Genomic DNA, 17,279 nt, shown 5'->3' with positions numbered 1-17,279 from the left:
ACCTTTTGCCAAAGCCTTTCTTGCACTCATCAGGGCAGTTCACAAAAATTACCAAAGAGACAAAAAAAAATTTGGTAGAAGAGGAAACTGATGACTAGTTGACAAGTAGAGCTTTGTCCACGGCAATGCTCTATAAATAAGTTTGCCAGTTTATGACAACTGATAGTTAACTAAGCTTTGCTTAAATTTTAATCCAGCTGGGTCATTGGTGTAGATCAGGTTTCTATTAACAGAACAGACTTTCAGCTGGCTGGGATCCAGGATTAGCTTGCCAGGGAAGATCATAGTACTTTGGGTCAGACCTGGCTTCAGATAAAGATCTGAAAGTGGATTTTTAACATATTCAACAACAAAATTGTCAATATTCAAAGGCAGACAATTTTTGCACGTTCCAAACAGAATAGCTGATAATTTTTCAAATGGGCCACCCTAATAGCTGAAAATTATTAACAGCCATCAAAAAAATGATCACTATTTTTATACACAAGCATTCTACATTAGCTTGTAATTCAAACAATTATAAATCATCCAGACCATATTAAAATTTTTCAATGAAATCCAAATTCATTCCTAAAACTCTACTAGATCCAGATTGGTAGCTGAATAACAGACATTAAGAATTTGTTTTATTTTTGAAAACAATCAATAGTTATGAAGGAATGGGGAACTCAGAGGAAAAAAAGAATTAAAAAATGGGAAACTCACTATAATACAAAGAACTCAAAATTTCACTGCAATTCACCAGCATTATCAAAAATTACTCAGTAAAAGTATCTTCCACTCAATGTGAAAGTCATCTACTTGAAGAAGCCCAAGCATTAAATTTAAAACAGAAAATAAATAAATACACACCAATTCCAGACTTTACCTGATGGCCTTCATTATCCAGTATCCGTTGTTTATCTTCTGAACGAGCTGCTTCAAACTTTTTAATGAATTCACAATCTTCACCTGAAATCATCTGTCCTCTTATAAAAAAGCACAAATATCAGCACATAATGCTCTGAATCATCATTAATGTGTAATTTTATGATCCCTCCAATGATACTTTCAACTAAGTGAGATGACAACAAAAAGATTTTACTTTTGTAAAATAATGCTTACAGCATCAAATGACAAAATGTTATTTTATATAAGATAGATTTACTTTAAACTAAAAAAATAAAATTTGGTCCATGTCACCCTTCCCAGAATTACAAATCTTGTAAAAAAAAATTCAGCTTTGCCCAACTTCCAGTGGGGTTGCTTCTTTTATACTTCCATAACTGGTTTACTTCTAAGGCCCAGAAACAATTCTGGGTTGTGGGATTACACCACAGATTTTTTTTTTCCTCCAAGCACAAGCTTGATATATCTTCAAACCTCTTAATGCAAACTGAGCCTTTAAACTGAATGGTAACTCCCACATGTTCTGCGAAGGATATCTTAAACCTTTTGAATGCCTAATGTATAGGCCCAGTTAGTTCTATATTTTAACTTCTGGCTTAGACCCATTTCTTATCTTACTGTAGTTAGCTTTCCCTCCGAAAATTCTTAGTCTGGCTTGTTCATTATCCTTTTCAATAGCCAACATGAAACTTATGATATCACGATCACTGTCACCTAAATCTAATTACTGACTCAGTCCCAAGTCTGCCAGTGCATCTTTTCTTGTTACATCATATTACCATAACTATTGAACCAGAACTAATTTCCCAGAAAATGCATTCTCTGCATCTTTTCCATTTACTGGTGGCCTAGATGCTACATAAGCAATGAAATTATGCATTTTTTATTCTATGGCTTGAGCCAGAATCTTTGACCCCTAGGGCATGCTCCTTCACCATGGCTGCAATGCTGTTCTTAATTTATTACCATCACCTTTCAAGCTTCTCATCCTTCCCTAACTTTCCTGAACACCACATACCCAACAATTTGTAGTACCTTGTTATCCCCATCTGTGCCAGGTTTCTGATTGCCACATGAGAATAATGTTACACCTCTGTGCACCATAATTCTTAATTACCACATTTTTGCCCATGGTGGACATTGCTGTGAATTAAATTAAACAATTTATTTATACTCACTGAAGATAGGACTGCCAGTTGACCTTATTTGCTCGAACTTCTGCAGCCTTTGCAGCAATAATATTGGTAGGAACTGCAGCATCCACAGCACCTCTGATGTCCATCTTGCTCAAAGATTTGAGTGTATGTTTGAATAGTTAGAAGACGAACAATTTCACTGGAAGAAAGTATGAACAATTTCACTGACAGCAGTCTTAGACTCCAGATCATCATTCACAAGGTAACTAATTATTGGAAATAGCTATCTAGTTGTTCTAGTGTATGTCCACACTGAATTTCACCCTGTTCGAATTAATGCTGCAAGGAAAACGTGAATATTGTGGTCAACATTTATGAAAGCATTTCATACAGAATCCCTTCTTTTTAATAAAATGGGCAAAACTGATTATATTTTCATGTACATTCACTGCAAAGGCAGAATCACTGGCAGGACCGTTCAAGCCACAGTAAACCATTAAACTGATTTTGAACATGCTTAAGGCAACGAGCAGCACAACAGTAACGTATCCTATTTTACATGTCTGCGCTCACGAGAACAGAAATTGATTCTAAGTAATTTTAAACATTCCAAAGCATTTAGGAATTTGGAAAAGTATTCTGCAATTACACTAACAACTGCAAAAAGCAAGTGTATCATACAAATCAATTACACCACCCCAGCCCCCACAACTACATTATTAGCACAAGTCATTCAACATTGGGATTAGCGTTTACAATGTTGACTACAAACTCATTTGGTCAATTTAAATTAGCTGATTTTGAAATCTGTGTTGCTATCCAGTGAGGGCTCAAAGTTTCACTGATCCCTTGTCTCATACACACCCAAAGTAACTTTCTTCCAAGGTTAGAAAGTGGGATCTCAGTTCCAGCCAGCTGCAAAATAACAGTGGATTATCAGGAACACGGTCAGCCATCCACAACAGACTCTGGAAAATATCCAATGTGTTTCTCAATTCAAGGCTTTGTCAACAATCAACTAGCATCACCAGCGATAAATGAAATGAAAAGTTTTTATGACCCCCTGTTTTATCCATAACAGGAAGTATTTTAATTTTCCTTTCCATTATGATGCGTCCCCAAAACACTGGTTGTGAAGTGCAATTTGAAAGTGACTCACAGTTAATGGTATTACCACTATCATCCAGAAACTCAGCTTATGTTCTAAGGACCCAGGTTTGATTCCAGCCACATCAGAAAAGAGAATTTGAATTCAATTTTTAAAAAATTGGAGTTAAGACTATGATGACCCATGACATTATTGATGATTTTTCAGAAAAGCCCATCTAGTCCACTAATGTCCTTCAGCGAAGGAAATCTCCCATCTTCACCTTGTCTGGCCTACATGTGACTCTAGAACCACAGCAATGCAGTCAACTCTCAATTACTCTCCGAAACAACCTTGCAAGACAGTTGTGCCAATCTCGAAGAAATGAAACCAGATGGGTAACCTGGCATCATCTAGAAACCATAAAAGCAGCAGCAAAAACAGCCCTATCAACCCTGCAAAGTCCTCCTTATTAATATTTGGGAGCTAGTGCCAAAATTGAGAGAGCTATCTCAGACCAGTCAAACAACAGCCTGACAATCACACTCATGGAAACTTACCTACAACGTCCCAGACACCACCATCACCCCTAGATATGTCCTGTCCCACCAGTAGGACAGACCCAGTAGAGGTGGCAGCACAGTGGTATACAGTTAGGAAGAGAAACAGAGATAGACAGATTCTTGATTGCCAAGAGGATCAAGGATTATGAAGACAAAGCAGGAGAATGGGGTTGAAAAAAAAAAGAGCTTACCAGCCATAATTGAATGGCGGAACAGACTCAATGGTCAATTGCACTAACTTCTGCTTTTGTCTTATAGTCTTGCCCTGGGAGTCCTCAATATGCACTGTGGACCTCATGAAGTCTTGCAGCTCCAGTTAAACATGGGCAAGAAAACCCAATTACCATCCTCCCTCAGCTGATGATTGGTACTCCATGTTGAACAACACTTGGAGGAAGCATGGAGGATGACAATGGCATAAAAATTTACTGTGAGGAATTTCAACATCACTACCAAGATTGGCAGTAGTACTACTGCTCAGGTTCTAACAGACATAACTGCTAGACTGGGTCTGTGGCAGGTGAGGAAGAAATCAAGAGGGAAAAGCATACTTAACCACACCTTTACCAATGTGACAGCTGCAGATGCATCAGTCCATGATAGTATTACTAAGAGCAACCAAACAGAACTTGTGGAGACGAAGTGCCGTTTTCAGGATGAAAATAACCTGCATTGTGTTGTGTGGCACTTTCACTGTGCCAAATGGGACTGACTGAACAGATCTAGCAACTCAAATCTGGGCATCCATGGGAGGTGCTGTTGGCCATCAACAGGAGCAGAATTATACTCCACAATCTAAATCCTCATGGTCTGGTATATCTCCCACTCAACCACTACCATCACGCCAGAGGATCAACTCTGGCTCAGTGAAGAGTGAAGGAGTGGCATCAGGCACACCTGCAGATGAGGCATCAAGCAGGACTACTTGCATACCAAATAGCATAAACAAGTGATAGACAGAGCTAAGCGATCCCACAACTAACAGATCAGATCAAGTCTACAAGTCCAGCCACATCAAGTGATGAATGGTGGACAATTAAATAACTCACTGGAAGACGCTCCACAAATATCCCCATCCTCAGTAATGGAAAAGCCCAGTATAATCAGTGCAAAAGACAAGGCTGAAGCATTTGCAGTAATGTTCAGCCAGAAGTGTTGAGTGGTTGATCCATCTCAGCTCCTCCAGTGACCCCCAACATTACAGATACCAGTCTCCAGCCAATCTGATTCACTCCATGTGATATCAAAAAAGGGTTGGCAAAACTGGATATGCAAAGGCAACAGGTCCTGACAACATTCCAACAATATTTGTGCTCCAAAACTTGCCGCTCCCATATCGAACTGCTTCCAGTAGTCTCAATACTGGCATCTACCTGAATGTGCAAAATTGCCCAGGTCCACTCTGAACGTAAAAAACAAGACAAATTCAATCTAGCCAATTACCGCCTATTAGTCTACTCTCAATCATCAGGAAAGTGTCATGAAGTATTCTATCTAGCAGCACCTGTGCAGTAATAACCTGTTCAGCAATGCCAGGTTTGGGTTCCATCAGCACCACTAATCTCCTGACCTCTTCACAAGTTTGCTTCAAATGTGGACAAAAAGAGCGGAATTCCAGAGATAAAGAGAGAGTGACAGCCTTTGTGATTAAGGCTACATTTGACAAAGTGTGACATCAAGGAGCCATAGAACAATTGGAATCAAATGGTATTGAGGGCAAACTTTCTAGTGGTTGGAGTCATACATGGCACATAGGAAAATGGTCGGGGTTGCTGGAAGTCAGTCATCTCATCTGCTGGATATCTCTGCAGGAGGTCCTCAGGGTAGTGTCCAGGCCCAACCATCTTCAGCTGCTTCATTAACCCCACCCCAATCATAAGGGCAGAAGTGAGAATCTCATTTGCAACTCCTCAGATACTGAAGCAGTCCATATTCAAGTGCAACAAGATCTAGACAATATCCTGGCTTAGGCTGACAAGTGGCAAGTAACATTGCCTGGCATTTGTGGCATGATTGTGCATCACCAATAAGAGACAACCTAACCACTGCCCCTTGACACTCAATGTTTTTTTCACCACCAAGTCGCCCACTAACAACATCTGGGAGTTATCACTGACCAAAAACTCAACAGGACTCACCACAAATGCAATGGCTACAAGAATAGGTAAGAGGCTAGAAATACTGCAGAAAGTAACTTGCCTCCTTACCCCCCAACGCCTGTCTACCATCTACCACACACAAGTCAACAGCGAGATAGAATATTCCCCACTTGCCTGGGCAAGAGCAGCTCAATAACACAAGCCTGACACCATCCAGCACTACGTAGCATGCTTGTTTGGCATATCAAAAAGCATCCACTCCCTCCCCCACTTACACTCAGTAGCAGCAGTGTACTATCTACAAGAGGCATTGCAAAAATTCACTAATGCATCAGATAGGACCTTCCAAACCCATGACAACTTCCATCTAGAAGGGGATGGGCAGCTGATACATAGAACACCTCCGCTTTCAAGTTCCCCTCCAAACGACACACCACCCTGACTTGGAAATTTAATCACTGTTCCTTCACTGTCAGAGTCAAAATCCTGGAATTCCTCCCTAGTGGCATTGTGGGTCAGCCCACAGCAGGTGGACTGCAGCATTTCAATAAACCAGCTCACCAACACTCTCTCAAGGGGGCCAGAAATGGGCAATAAATGCTGGTCAACCAGCAATGCCCGCTTCTCACAAATGATTAGAAAAAACATTCAAGGTTAAAATAAAGTACAATTTTTCACTGCATTCAAGACCTGAGTAAAAGGTTTAAGACACAAATCCCAAGACATACAGAAGAGAAAGCAAAAATGGGAAGGTGGAAATTATTTAAAATCAAAGATATCAGAACTAGTTTGTGTCAAGTGGAGAATCCAGTAAGTCAATATGCAGTTCTGTTAAATGATTTGTGCATAATCAGCTTTGTAGGAGATGCAGTTGATTTGCTAACGAACGTAGAAGTTGTAAAATAGGAACTTGCTCACTTCATGGGTGCAACACAGGCTTTTCTGGAATTAAACAATTTTTGGTGATATCGGCATCACAGGTGGGTGGTGAGCTAAATCTCGGGCTGCTTACTGTTTTGGTGTTACCAGAATACTCTTAATACTGATCAAAGTTGTATAGTTAAAGGTGAATGAAACAAACCAGTACATAGCTTCAGGCATGTAACTGAATGTCTCAAAGTGAAGACCCAGTTAGGAGGTGATTTTGTACTCTTGTCAGATACCATTGCGATTTGTAGCAGATAACTGTGGAAATGTGTGCACTAAGTCAACAATAACAGGTTTTATAGTCTCCTTTCTTCAGAACTGGCCGAGATAGACTTAATCTACCAGTACATTGAAAAACACAGGACAATGTAGCACAGAAACAGACCCTTTGGCTCACCATGTCTGTGCTGACCATGATGCTATTCCAAACTGATCACATCTGCCTGTACATGTTTGACTAAACGCCTCTTGAACTTTGCTATCATATCCACTTTTGCCACTTTCTTTGGCAGCATATTCTAGGTGCCTACAATCCTGTGTAAATAAACATTTCCTTGTACATCTTCTTTAAACTTTTCCATTCTCACCTTAAAGCTACTCCTCCTAGTGTTTGATATTTCCACCATGGGAGAGAGACTGACTATCCACCCCTCTCAATTTTATGTCTAGCAGATCACCCCTCAGCCTCCAGCGCTCTAGCAAAAACAATCCAAGTACGTCCAACCTCTCCTTATAGCTCTCACACTCCAATTCATACAACTTCCTCAAACTTTTTCTGCAACCTCAACAAAGCCTCCACATACTTCCTATGATGTGGCAAACTTAATTGCATATACTACTCCAAATGTGGCCTATCTGAAGAAGTTTTATACAGTTGCAACATGACTTGCCAACTTTTATACTCAGTGCCCCAAGTAAAAAAGGCAAGCATGCCATGGGCTCAGGTAGCTCAGTGGTTAGCACTACTGAGTTAGTACCAGGGACCCTGGGGTTTGATTCCAGGTTTGGGTCACTGTATGGAGTTTGGACGTACTCCGTGTCTGTGTGGATTTATTTCCACAGTCCAAAGTAGTGCAGATTAGGTAGATTTGCCATAGCAAATTGTCCATAATGTCCAGGGATATGCAGGCTAGGTAGGTTAGCAATATTAAACGTGTAGTTACAGGGTTGGTCTGGATCTGGGTGGGATGCTCTTCAAAGGGTCAGTGTGGACTTAATGAGCCAAAGAGAATCTCTTCAGTCTGGAAAGGGACCATGCTCCAAACATCATCTTTACTGCAACTCCAATTTGTGTCATCTATGGAACCTAAATAGACCAATGACATTTTCATCCAAAATCATTTTGTGTTGCACATACATATTAATGGTGTCTTGTCTGGAATGTTCTTACATTGCAAGCAGTGCCACATTTCAGGAAGTGATGACTTTTCATTGATTTGAAAATTAGTAGAAACCATCAACTTGCTCATTGTGGTCAATAGCAGCCAATTCAAAATCTGGCAAGTGCCCATTTTTGAAGAATTTAAACAATTAAATGTTTTAAGAAATCAAGATTTCTATTTCATATTCTGGGTGTTACTACAAGCCAATAATGATCAAGATCTATAGAAGCTAAAAGAAAAGAGATCCTTTCTAGTTTACTCTATATAATCTTACACTGTAGGATCTTGGGTCTCCATGGCCCTTCATCAAGAATTTAAAAGTTGTTAGTTGAATACAATCTATTCTACCAATCATTATAGGCTAATAATTACAGGTGGATATGTAGTCATCATTTCATATCTTCCCAAAATTGAAGGTTTAGTAAACCACCACCTATGTAGTTTTGCCATTAAACCAGAACATGCAAGTGAGCAATATTTCTGTCTCAGTTTTGAGACCACCGATCTATCTTCAGAACTGATTGTCAGGAAAAGGCTGTACGTATGCTGAAGGTGCTGGAGAGCGCGATGGATACCAAGGAATGGATAATACCATGTCTTGGAGAAAGAAAAAGCTGATGATGGGGATCACATTTGGGTGAAAATGAGTTGGCTAAGCCAAAAGCAGCCCATATCATGATAGGGCCTGTGGTTTGGATGTGGATAAAAGATGTAGAGTACAGAGTTCACGTTTTAAACTTATTGAACTTGATATTTAGTCCTGAAAGCTGCAGAGTCCCCAAATGGAAAATGAGTGCTGTTCTTCAGCTTGTGTTGAGCCTTGCTGGAATACTTCAACCTCCTCGTGGGAGCACGAGGCAGTGCCGAATCAGTCATCGATGTAGCGGAGGAAAAGATGGGGGGTGGTGCCAGTATCGATGACTGTATCGGCGCTGCCTCGTGCTCCCACGAGGAGGTTGAACAGTTCATCCACTTTACCAACACCTTCCACCCCGACCTCAAATTCACCTGGACCGTCTCAAATTCCTCCCTCCCCTTCCTAGACCTTTCCACTTGTATCTCGGGCGACCGAATCAACACAAACATTTACTATATACTGACCGACTCCCACCCTAGACTACACCTCCTCCCACCCTGTAAAAACGCCATCCCATATTCCCAATTCCTTAGTCTCCACCGCATCTGCTCCCAGGAGAACCAGTTCCAATACCATACAACCCAGATGGCCTCCTTCTTCAAAGGCCGCAATTTCCCCCCAGACGTGATCGACGATGCCCTCCACCGCATCTCCTCCACTTCCCGCTCCTCTGCCCTTGAGCCCCGCCGCTCCAACTGCCACCAGGACAGAACCCCACTGGTCCTCACCTACCACCCCACCAACCTCCATATACAGCGTATCATCCGCCGTCATTTCCGCCACCTTCAAACGGACCCCACCACCAGGGATATATTTCCCTCCCCTATCAGCATTCCGAAAAGACCACTCCCTCCGTGACTCCCTCGTCAGGTCCACACCCCCCACCAACCCAACCTCCACTCCCGGCACCTTCCCCTGCAACCGCAAGAAATGCAAAACTTGCGCCCATACCTCCCCCCCTTACTTCCCTCCAAGGCCCCAAGGGATCCTTCCATATCCGCCACAAATTCACCTGCACCTCCACACACATCATTTATTGCATCCGCTGCACCCGATGTGGCCTCCTCTATATTGGGGAGACAGGCAGCCTACTTGCAGAACGTTTCAGAGAACACCTCTGGGACACCCGGACCAACCAACCCAACCACCCTGTGGCTCAACACTTCAACTCCCCCTCCCACTCCACCAAGGATATGCAGGTCCTTGGACTCTCCATCGCCAGACCATAGCAACACGACGGCTGGAGGAAGAGCGCCTCATCTTCTGCCTAGGAACCCTCCAACCACAAGGGATGAACTCAGATTTCTCCAGTTTCCTCATTTCCCCTCCCCCCCACCTTGTCTCAGTCAAATCCCTCAAACTCAGTACCGCCTTCCTAACCTGCAATCCTCTTCCTGACCTCCCCGCCCCCACCCCCGCTCCCAATCCGACCTATCACCCTCACCTTGACCTCCTTCCACCTATCACATTTCCAATGCCCCTCCCCCAAGTCCCTCCTCCCTACCTTTTATCTTAGCCTGCTGGACACACTTTCCTTATTCCTGAAGAAGGGCTCATGCCCGAAACGTCGATACTCCTGCTCCTTGGATGCTGCCTGACCTGCTGCGCTTTTCCAGCAACAAATTTTCAGCTCTGATCTCCAGCATCTGCAGTCCTCACTTTCTCCTTAATGGGTCAAGTGGCCTATTTTTGGCACATGACAACACAGCCTGTTCCAGGCTGTCCTTTAGCAATGACTGAAAGCTCTTAAGGTAGTCCTGAAGGACTGAGCGCCAAACTTGAGAGCCAAGCATTGCACATATTTTGAGCCACTGTTTTATAGTATAACCACTATTTTTTTTAAACAAAGGTCAACTTTCTAAACTATTTGCTTTAGCTGTTCTGGCAATCACAAAAAGTCCAATATTTTAATTGTTTGTATGTGTGCTACCTTCCCAGGTGTTAAAGCAAAAAAAAAAGTCCCAAATTTTTAAAGTGCACTGGACCTCAATGTGCAATTGCATTTATCCTATTTTTACTCTAACATTTGGAAAGTTTTATACTAAAACACATGAATCATAGATATTTGCAATACAACTAATGCAACCATATAGCCACCAACACAGTTAGACTGAAGTTTATAAACACCAGTGAAAAAATGCCAGTACAAACTGGGTGATGAATTATGCTCATCATACAAACATCTTGCACTGTATCAAATGGGAGTTTCTTTCTCTTCGTCGACAGCATAATAGCATTGATATCATTCCCTTTCATGTTCAAAGTCATTGAAGAAACATTTGAGACTATTGCTGCCTACTAAAAATTGCTGACAAGCCAGAGATGTAGCTACTATACCAATTGAACACCGTTTACAAATTTTAGCAATAAAGCACATACAAGTATTGCTTTGTTCTTCATAAATTGCATATATTATTAACATGTGACAGTTGTAACTCAGTTGCCAGCTCTCATCTGATTCAACTTTATGGATTCAAGTTCAATTTCAGGACTTTCTGCGCAGAAATAAAAGCTAGGCATTAATGCAGTACTAGCGGTAGTCTTTTGGATGAAAAATATATTTGCCCCAAGAAAATATGCAAGACCAAATAGCATTATTTTAGACAAGAGTGGGGAAATCCCAAATCCCATCCAATATTAATTCCTAATTCCTCAGTGTTCATTATGTTGCTTGTGGAAGCTTTCATGCAAATTGGTCTACCCTACGATTACTTTAAGGACATTCATTTACTACAACACATTTTGGAATGCCTTGTAATTACAAAAGCTATTGTCTAAACAGAATTCTTGTCATATTGTTATTTACTAGTTAGTTTTCTAAACCAAAGTTTAGAACTCTGGCCTAAACTTCTCACACACAGTATATCTAAATTTCAGCAATTTTTTAACAAGAATACACAAACTTACAAAATGAAAAGTACCAGACCCACACGGTTTTGCATCCAGAATACAACTAGACAATGTCTGCCCATTGTCATATTGGAGAAGGTAATTTTTGGTGGTGCTTGCTTTCTTCAGCTAGCATGAAGTAGTTTTGAGATTGGTTGACCATGAATAATCCCTTCGCTACAACATTGATGGTGTTGCCACAGTGATTAATGTTTCATTAGTGTTATATATTATTTTAGATAACTAACAACCAACACTCAAGGGACTGATGCACACTTTTCCTCTTGCCATTTAATCAACAGATGCACAAAAAGAATAATGTCTAGAATCAATCTCATGAATTTTCTCTGAATCGCCTCCAGTGCAACCCTTCTCAAGAGAACCAAAATTTTCACAGTACTCCAGGTGTGGTCTCACTCATGGTTTGTGTAATTGCAACACCATTTCTGTAATTTTATTCCAATAATAATGAATGCCAAAATTCAGATCAGTTTTATTAACTGCTGTACCTGCATACTAGTTTTTTGCAATTCATACTTGAACACACCCTCATCCTTTTACACCAAAGCACCCTGAGGTTTCTCTCCATTTTAGATAATAAGTTGCCTTTCTATTGCTCTACAATGGATAACCTCACATTTAGCAATGTTAAACTTCATCTGCCAATTTTTGGCCCATTCATCTCTCTATTCACGTCCATTTGTAAATTTCTTATTTCTTCATTGCAATTTACATTCCCACCTATTTTAGTGCCATCAGTAAATACAGTACTTTTTATGCCTGCATTTAAAAATCGTTAGATTATAGATTGTAGATAGTTGTGGTCCTGAGGACCGTGTCACACCATTAGTTGCATATTGCCAGCTGGAAAAATGTTCTCTGCTTTCTGTTGGTTAGCCAATTTACTATCCAAGCTAACAAATCACTCATAACACCACAAGACATTAACTTGTGAATTAATATTATCAAACACATGCATTATATCCTGATAATTCTCAATTACATACCTCAGCAAAAAGCAACTGCATAACATGCACTTGGCTAATACTGAATATGGTTGGTTAGGTTGCAGTTAAAATAACATATACAATTCTCAGCACTCCTATTAGGGATGCTGGAGTTCTTGCGGAACCAAAAAAAAAAGCTTTACTATGAAGAAAGACTAGAAATATGCAAATTAAATGCTGTGCAATTAGGTATAGGTTTCCTTTTTGAAGGACCACAATGGAACCATTCTCGCATTAATATTATTTAGCAATCTTACCCATACTAGTTACACTCATACTTATTTCAGAGAAAAAAAATAACTAGTGACCTTATTCAAAGAATGAGACAGTAGTGTTGTCAAAACACCACAAGATATTTCAGCTCAACAGAAGGTGGGTTGAAGCAAGTTAAGAGGAGTAAAAACACAAGCAGCCCAGTGAGTACAAGCCTGGACTGGTATTCAAGGCAAAGAAGAAAATCAATTGGAGTCCTGGTTAGTGCAGAATCCAAACTGATACAGGAAACCTTTGGCCCATCATAGCCAAACCAGCTCCTCAAACAAGTGTCATTACCAATGACAATATCCAGCTTTTGTCCATACCCATGCACTATTTCTATCGAAATGATGTCCAATGCCCTCTTGAATACCTCAACTGAACCGGCCTACACCATGCCAGCATCTGAGTGCACATTTCACATCTACTCAATGTTTTCACATCACTTTAATCTTTGTCCCCTTGTTCTTGTGGGGGAGACAATAAGGTTCAGTCTATTACTAACATTGACAGGGAAATGGGGAGACTGAGCCTAGACTAGAACAGACAGACAAGTGTAGGAAGTCTAGGCCAGTCTGTTATTGACTGTAACCAGGCGATGGGGCATAGACTGGTACACTTCTTCCGCCACCTCCGAGCTTACTTTCACAATCAGGACTCCCTCCCACCTTCCGAGGACCCCTTCGCCCACCTCCAACACACTGCATCCACCTGGACACCCCGCACTGGCCCATTACCTGCCCTGACTTCTTTATTTCCAACTGCCGCCAGGACATTAACCGCCTCAACCTGTCTAACCCCCTTCCCCACTCCAAACTCTCACCTTCAACGCGCAGCCCTCCAATCCCTCTGATCCAATCCCAACCTCACCATCAAGCCAGCGGATAAAGGGGGCGCAGTGGTAGTCTGGCGCACTGACCTCTACACCGCTGAAGCCAAATGCCAACTCGAGGACACCTCTTCCTACCGCCCCCTCGACCATGACCCCACCCCCCCCATCACCAAATCATCATCTCCCAGACCATACAGAACCTCATCACCTCAGGAGATCTCCCACCCACAGCTTCCAACCTCATAGCCCGGGAACCCCGCACTGCCTAGTTCTACCTCCTTCCCAAGATCCACAAGCCTGACCACCCTGGCCGACCCATTGTCTCAGCATTCTCCTGGCCCACTGAACTCATCTCTACCTACCTCGACACTGTCCTATCCCCCCCTAGGCCAGAAACTCCCCACATACATTCAAGACACCACTCACGCCCTCCACCTCCTCCAAGACTTCCGTTTCTTCAGCCCCCAACGCATCTTCACCATGTATATCCAATCCCTCTACATCTCCATCCGCCATGACCAGGGCCTCCAAGTCCTCCGTTTTTTCCTCTCCCGATGTCCCCAACAGCACCCTTCCATCGACACACTCATTCGTTTGGCCGAACTGGTCCTCACCCTTAACGATTTCTCCTTTGAATCCTCCCACTTCCTCCAGACCAAAGGGGTAGCCATGGGCACATATATGGGCCCCAGCTATGTCTGTCTCTTTGTTGGCGACGTAGAACAGTCAATCTTCAGTAATTACACCGGCACCACTCCCCACCTCCTCCTCCGCTACATTGATGACTGCATTGGTGCCATCTCGTGCTCCCACGAGGAGGTTGAGCAATTCATCAACTTCACCAACACATTCCACCCTGACCTTAAAATTTACCTGGACCATCTCTGACACCTCCCTCCCCATCTCCATTAATGACGACCAACTTGACACTGACATTTTTTTTTTTTTTACAAACCCACCGACTCCCACAGCTACCTGGATTACACCTCTTCCCACTCTATCTCTTGCAAAAATGCCATCCCGTATTCCCAATTCCTCCGCCTCTGCCGTATCTGCTCCCAGGAGGACCAGTTCCACCACAGAACACACCAGATGGCCTCCTTCTTTAGAGACCGCAATTTCCCTTCCCACGTGGTTAAAGATGCCCTCCAATGCATCTCGTCCACATCCCGCACCTCTGCCCTCAGACCCCACTCCTCCAACAAGGACAGAACACCCCTGGTGCTCACCTTCCACCCTACCAACCTTCGCATAAACCAAATCATCCGCCGACATTTCTGCCACCTCCAAAAAGACCCCACCACCAGGGATATATTTCCCTCCCCACTCCTTTCCGCCTTCCGCAAAGACCGTTCCCTCTGTGACTACCTGGTCAGGTCCACGCTCCCCTACAACCCACCCTCCCATCCTGGCACCTTCCCCTGCCACCGCAGGAACTGCAAAACCTGTGCCCACACCTCCTCCCTCACCTCCATCCAAGGCCCTAAAGGAGCCTTCCACATCCAAAGTTTTACTTGCACATCCACTAATATCATTTATTGTATCCGCTGCTCCTGGTGCGGTCTCCTCTACATTGGGGACACTGGACGCCTCCTAGCAGAGCACTTTAGGGAACATCTCTGGGACACCCGCAACAATCAACCACACCACCCTGTGGCCCAACATTTCAACTCCCCCTCCCAATCTGCCGAGGACATGGAGGTCCTGGGCCTCCTTCACCGCCACTCCCTCACCACCAGACACCTGGAGGAAGAACGCCTCATCTTCTGCCTTGGAACACTTCAACCCCAGGGCATCAATGTGGACTTCAACAGTTTCCTCATTTCTCCTTCCCCCACCTCACCCGAGTTCCAAACTTCCAGCTCAGCACTGTCCCCATGACTTGTCCTACCTGCCTATCTTCTTTTCCATCTATCCACTCTATCCTTCCCCCACCCCCAACTTATCACCTTTTTCCCCTCCCCCACTCACCTATTGTACTCTATGCTACTTTCTCCCCACCCACCCTCCTCTAGCTTATCTCTCCATGCTTCAGGCTCACTGCCTTTATTCCTGATGAAGGGCTTTTGCCCAAAACGTCGATTTTACTGCTCCTCGGATGTTGCCTGAACTGCTGTGCTCTTCCAGCACCGCTACTCCAGAACATAGACTGGTACACACACACAGAGACATGGGCTGGGGGGGTGGAGATGAAACTTGAGCTGATACAGACACCAACAGGGCCTGAGGTTGGGGCAACAAGGTCTGGGCTGGTACATGTACTATCCGGTGGTGGGGTGATAGGTCCCAGGCTTGTACAGGCACTGGCAATGGTGGGGGATATGGGACCCAGGATAATACAGGCACTTTCTGGATCAGTGGTGCTGGAAGAGCACAGCAATTAAGGCAGCATCCGAAAAGCTTCGAAATCTACACAGCAATACAGGCACTGACAGGGGTTGTAATTATTGGGCCCGGCCTCATACAGACACTAACAGCCGCCATATTATTAATAACAAGCCGCGCGGAGGTGGATAGGGGCTGGTTACACACCGAGAACGGGCAGCTGCTCCAACATCAACCGGTGAAGGTGAACGCCTCCTGCGAAACCTCCCACAGAAGCAGATGTGAAACACTCCGAACGTATCGCCGTCATGTGAAAGGTCATGTGATATATCACGTGATCCTGCCGTTCTTAAAGGGGCTGGTTGTGAAATGAAGGGTGTTCTGAGGGAGGGTTTTCCAGTAATTTATGTTGTTTGTTTTCGATCTCCAGAAACCGCAGCTTTTTGTTTTATGTTGTGTACCGTGGATCAAAGCTGATTCTGTATTCTCGAAATTTCTCAAGTTATCTTAACTGTTCCTTACAGACCCATTCATCCGATTATTTAGAGATGACGATGCCACATATTGTCCAAAGTTAAAAATCACACAACACCAAGTTATAGTCTAACAGGTTTAATTGGAAGCACACTAGCTTTCGGCGCGACGCTCCTTCATCAGGTGATTGTGGAGGGCTCGATCGTAACACAGAATTTATAGCAAAAATTTGCAGTGTGATGTAACTGAAATTATACATTGAAAAATTGATTGTCTGTTAAGCCTTTCATCTGTTAGAATACAGTGATAATTTCACTTCTTTGCCACCGCACTCTCGTAAACTTCTCAATCATCTCGTGCACCAACTCTACAGCAGGCGCCACAACCTTGAAATTCAGATGGAGTCCACACTCACAGCTTGCACACAGGATACATCAGTACAATTACGTGACATTGCCAAACAGACAAGGCGACAAAACTACACCACGTACATGCACGCCAAGAACAAAAAATTGGAGAAGCTTGGCATTCTTACCAGTAATAGCAAAGCCCGCCCTGGAACCACGATAGACAACATTATCACTGCGGGGAAGCCTATTGTCAACTTATCGGGCCACACCCTTCGACGGGAAGAGATTGAAGTCCTGAGTAGGGGTCTCAACTTCTGCCCCACCACAAAAATGGACCCGTTTGTTCTGGCAGCAGACACAGAGGAGTTCATCAGATGAATGAGACTCCAGGAATTCTTTCAAGGTGCCGGCAGTGATCCCACTGAGCC

General features: G+C 43.2%; 1 protein-coding gene across 3 annotated transcripts in view; it reads right to left on the bottom strand.

Annotated features, from left to right (window-relative positions):
• atp6v1h (ATPase H+ transporting V1 subunit H) overlaps nt 1-16,357 on the bottom strand; it is a 123,874-nt gene extending 107,517 nt beyond the window's left edge. For all 3 annotated transcript variants that reach the window (XM_087986404.1, XM_087986405.1, XM_087986406.1), the window contains exons 1-3: nt 16,235-16,357; nt 2,067-2,223; nt 869-968 (exon numbers count right to left, since the gene is read on the bottom strand). In XM_087986404.1, coding sequence (XP_087842530.1) covers nt 869-968; nt 2,067-2,170 — 204 coding nt within the window. In that variant the 5' untranslated portion in view covers nt 2,171-2,223; nt 16,235-16,357. The remainder of the gene's footprint in view (nt 1-868; nt 969-2,066; nt 2,224-16,234) is intronic.
• Nucleotides 16,358-17,279: the final 922 nt, after the last annotated feature.

This window comes from Chiloscyllium plagiosum, unplaced genomic scaffold, assembly GCF_037043375.1.
Source record: "Chiloscyllium plagiosum isolate Xiang-an unplaced genomic scaffold, Cpla_swu_hap1 HiC_scaffold_4, whole genome shotgun sequence".
Classification (NCBI taxonomy): Eukaryota; Metazoa; Chordata; class Chondrichthyes; order Orectolobiformes; family Hemiscylliidae; genus Chiloscyllium; species Chiloscyllium plagiosum.
This window is presented reverse-complemented; position numbering and strand designations above follow the sequence as displayed.